This window comes from Alligator sinensis, unplaced genomic scaffold, assembly GCF_000455745.1.
Source record: "Alligator sinensis unplaced genomic scaffold, ASM45574v1 scaffold642_1, whole genome shotgun sequence".
NCBI classification, from domain to species: Eukaryota; Metazoa; Chordata; order Crocodylia; family Alligatoridae; genus Alligator; species Alligator sinensis.
The window spans coordinates 494898-498759 of NW_005842289.1; the positions used below are offsets into that span (position 1 = coordinate 494898).

At 40.1% G+C, this 3862-nt stretch overlaps 1 protein-coding gene across 1 annotated transcript in view; it reads left to right on the forward strand.

Annotated features, from left to right (window-relative positions):
• The first annotated feature begins 103 nt into the window (after positions 1-103).
• KCTD19 (potassium channel tetramerization domain containing 19) overlaps positions 104-3862 on the forward strand; it is a 61855-nt gene continuing 58096 nt past the window's right edge. Inside the window, exons 1-2 of the mRNA XM_025209443.1 lie at positions 104-217; positions 1464-1760. Of these exons, the coding sequence (XP_025065228.1) occupies positions 209-217; positions 1464-1760 (306 nt within the window). The 5' untranslated portion in view covers positions 104-208. The remainder of the gene's footprint in view (positions 218-1463; positions 1761-3862) is intronic.

The window sequence follows — 3862 nt, forward strand, 5'->3', positions numbered from 1 at the left end:
GGGAGCGGCCAGGGCGGGTGTGAAGGCCGCCTGCCCCAGACGCGGGTCCCTAGGGGCGTACGAGGTGCCGGCCTGCTGCCGAAATGGCACCCTGCCCTTCCGTGTCGTGATCGCTGGAAACCACCACCCACCCCAGAGGCCTGGGCCACGGGCAGGGTGCTGGGAAGCGAAGCCCCGGGGCTGAGGGCTTGCCTTGGGACCTGCTGCAATGCCGAAGGCAAGGGGGCAGTTTTATTGCAAGCCAAGGTGCACTCATTTCACGAGACAGCAGAGCTTTTAGGACTAGGAGATGTAGTTTTGTCTTAGATGATCATCTCTTTCCCACTTCCCCTCATTACTCTTCAATAAGTAAAAGCACCAGGGAATTTCATGCTAAAAACAAAAGCTGTAAGGATATGAGGTCTGCTCAGCTTTTGCCAGGTCAAAATTATAAGTGCAAAATTTTACACTAAGGTTAGATTCGCTTGCTTGAAGACATTTGTCATTATGTGGATACAAATTTTAGATTTGCAAATTCACACTTGAAATGTCTACATTAACATTCCATGTTAAGATATTTCTAGCCTATTGTAACAATATGGGATTAAATAAAAATTCATTAGAAGCCCAGAAACTTCACACTTGGAGAGGCGCTCACACTCTAACGTAAATGCACCCAAACAACCTTAACTTTCCCCTGTAATGATACTATACAATAACTGTCCAATTATAATTCATGTATAATAGTGATTTTTTTAAAGCTATGCTAGATTTTTAATTTCCCCCCCAAACTCTCCATCACAATAAACATAATTTTTAGGTGCAACAAAATATTTTAATATGATAACTAAGGTGTGTCAATGTGGTATTCAGAATTACATAGTAGGGTATGTGGTACACTTGGGTCTCTATGCAAAGTTGTTTTGTGCGAATTTGCTTATATACAACGACCTTATTTATAAAGAAATTCACTTTGTGTGAGAAAATGATCTTATGCAAAGAGGCATGCAATGCGGCTATGCATGTAATAATGGATTCGCTTTATGCAAATTTGCTTTACATGCAAGGTTTTTTCGGAATGCAACCCTCGCATAAAGAGAGACCCAAGTGTATTGTATTTTACTGTTGGATGCTTTCTACTACTGCATTTTTTTGTGACTGACTGATACCATGCTAACCTAAAGCACTGATATTGCATTAGATACCTGCTAAATGTTCAATAAAGTCCATTTTATTTGAGTATGTAAAGATGGCATTTTAAAAATTTTAGTGTTGTCAGTGATAACACAGTTACCATACAGCTGAATACTAATGCTAGACACATCACTTGGTTGCAATGTACAAGAAGCTAGTGCACATTACTTGTGCTAGCTCAAAGGGCTTTGTAGACCCAGGTGTTCAATGACTGCTTGACAGATGATAGCCATCTACTGTTTACAAAGTCATTCTTGCCTATTGATATTATTTTCTTTTTCATTTGGAAGGAACCAGAGATAGATAATGAATCCATAGAGGAGGACTCAATTCATTTTAATGTTGGTGGCTGGCATTTTTCAATTCCTAAAAGTAAAATCACTCAGTTTCCAGAATCTCTACTGTGCAAAGAAGCTTCTACACTGTTTGAGTCTGAAAACCCAAGATTATTCATTGACAGAGATGGATCCATATTCAGACATGTATATTATTATCTGCATACCTCAAAACTGTCTTTTTCCAGCTGCGCTGAATTGAAGTTGTTATATGAGCAAGCATTAGTTTTGAAGTTGCCACCTTTATTACAGGTAACATTTGATGTTATATATGACTTTTTCTCTAAGCTTTGGTCACATTCATTTTCTTAAAGTTCCAAGGTGTAGGTGTGACTATATGGGTGCTTGAAATGGCTGCCTAACATTAATTACAGTAAAATCTCTGTTATCCAGTATGTCACCAGCTGGAGTACTCTATTAACTGGAGTTTCCAGTCAGCTGGCTAGAGGTGGGGGTGGGCGAGGGAGCTCACACATGGCAGCCACCACCACCCTGCACTGCCGCTGCTCTATGTGCAGCCACTGCCATGCCCTCCCCTCCTCCACCACATTCTGCTGGCTGGATATGGGGAAGGGAGGAGGGGTGGGGGAAGCTCCATTTTTGTTAAGTATGAACCCTCCAGTTTGGAGAAATTAAAAGAATCTTAAATTACATTTTATGAGTTTTTTTATATATAAATATTTTATAAATATATTCATTAAGTAGGGGCCAGATTGAGAAAAGTACTTGTGCATTATAATTGGCTTTAGTGGGATTATGTGTATTTTGTATAAAATCAGCATTAACCCAATTAAATAGGTGCTTGTGAAGCCTGGAGAATTTCTGTGTGGAGCTATATATGCCCTTTAGTACTTACACTAAATCACAGATAGGTACCTGTACACTTAGATACTGCATGTGCTATATAACATTTGCCATTTTGTTTAAGATCATTGTGGGTACAGGTAAGGTAATGTTAGGCTGCTTTGCTATTCATTAGCAAGTTGCTTGAGTACATAAGGCAGGGACTGGCTTGTTTGTCTAGGTGCAAATGGGGATGCCTATCTAGCTACTCTACCTCATTCATGACCCTCTTGGCTTCCATGTTTCCCATAATCTCTCTGGTTTCATTGTTCACAGCCTTCCAGTAGATCTGCCTATAATTGTCTGTGTGATTTGTTCTGTTCCTGAAAGCCTTACTGTGTGTGTCTTGTAGCAATCTCCATTTTAAATTCTGATGGTGCTTCAGGCTGAATTCTGTAGAAGGTACTTTTAGGTTGGCTAAATATTGGAGACTGCTATTTTTAGGATAGGATGCACCTGGCAGCAAGATACTATGTTTGGCTGGTTTTCTTAGCAATTAAAAAAAAATTATCTAGCTGCTAGTCAGTTTCACTGGGAATAGCAGCTAGTTAGGTCTCATCATTTTTACTACTGTTGATAGATAGACAGGAGGAAGGCAGTTAATTTGACATCTGGTGGTGAATTTTATTCTCAACAGCCACCTTGAAACTGAGGAAATTTCCCAGTTCTTTGCACATAGGAGACTTCTAGTGATGAGCCAAACAAAGGGAGACAGGGGAATTAATACTAGAGACTATTCTTGCAACTTGTGAACAAGTATGGTAATTTATTGACTCAGAAGAAGCAACCAGGCTGTGTATCTGATGGGCGATCTATCGAACTCAAGGAGGCAGCTGGCCGATTTTGCAAGCAGATCTCAGGGCTGACTAAGCGCAAGGGGCCCCGGCAGCCCCACCACTCCCCAGAGATTTCCAGATGGTCCCAAACTGCCACTTAAATTGCTTAATGTTTCCCTTAGTGGCTTCCAGGGCTTAATCGGGATTAAGCTGTGGAAGCCATTAATTGACATGTTATTAAGAAATCTGAACACTTAATTACACTCTAAAATGAAATATCTCATTAAAATAAAGTTATGCACACCATGAACAGTAACTAATACCAACTATATACTTTATATTACTATATATGTATAATACTATATATTAACAAATAACTACATACATTTTATTAAAACCAACTGTATACACTTTATAAATTAATACGAACTATGTACGCTCTATTTAAGGACATTATAAAAAGGAGTTTACTGAAACTGAATGCTGACCTTGAGATAGGCAGTTCATGCTAACTATTAAATGTGAGCGTGCCGCACCTAGCTCTAGTCACTGCAGACATTCTCCGTCTGTGGGGTGAACACTTGTCTGTACGCTGAGTTTGTTGGAATGGTAAGGCAGTGTCTTGCCAGGGCATAAAGATGTGGAAACCAGACAAAGACAGTCCCAGAACACAGGCACGGGCAACCGGCACTCTGCTAAAGTTCACATAAGCAGCACATTCATTGTCATACTCTT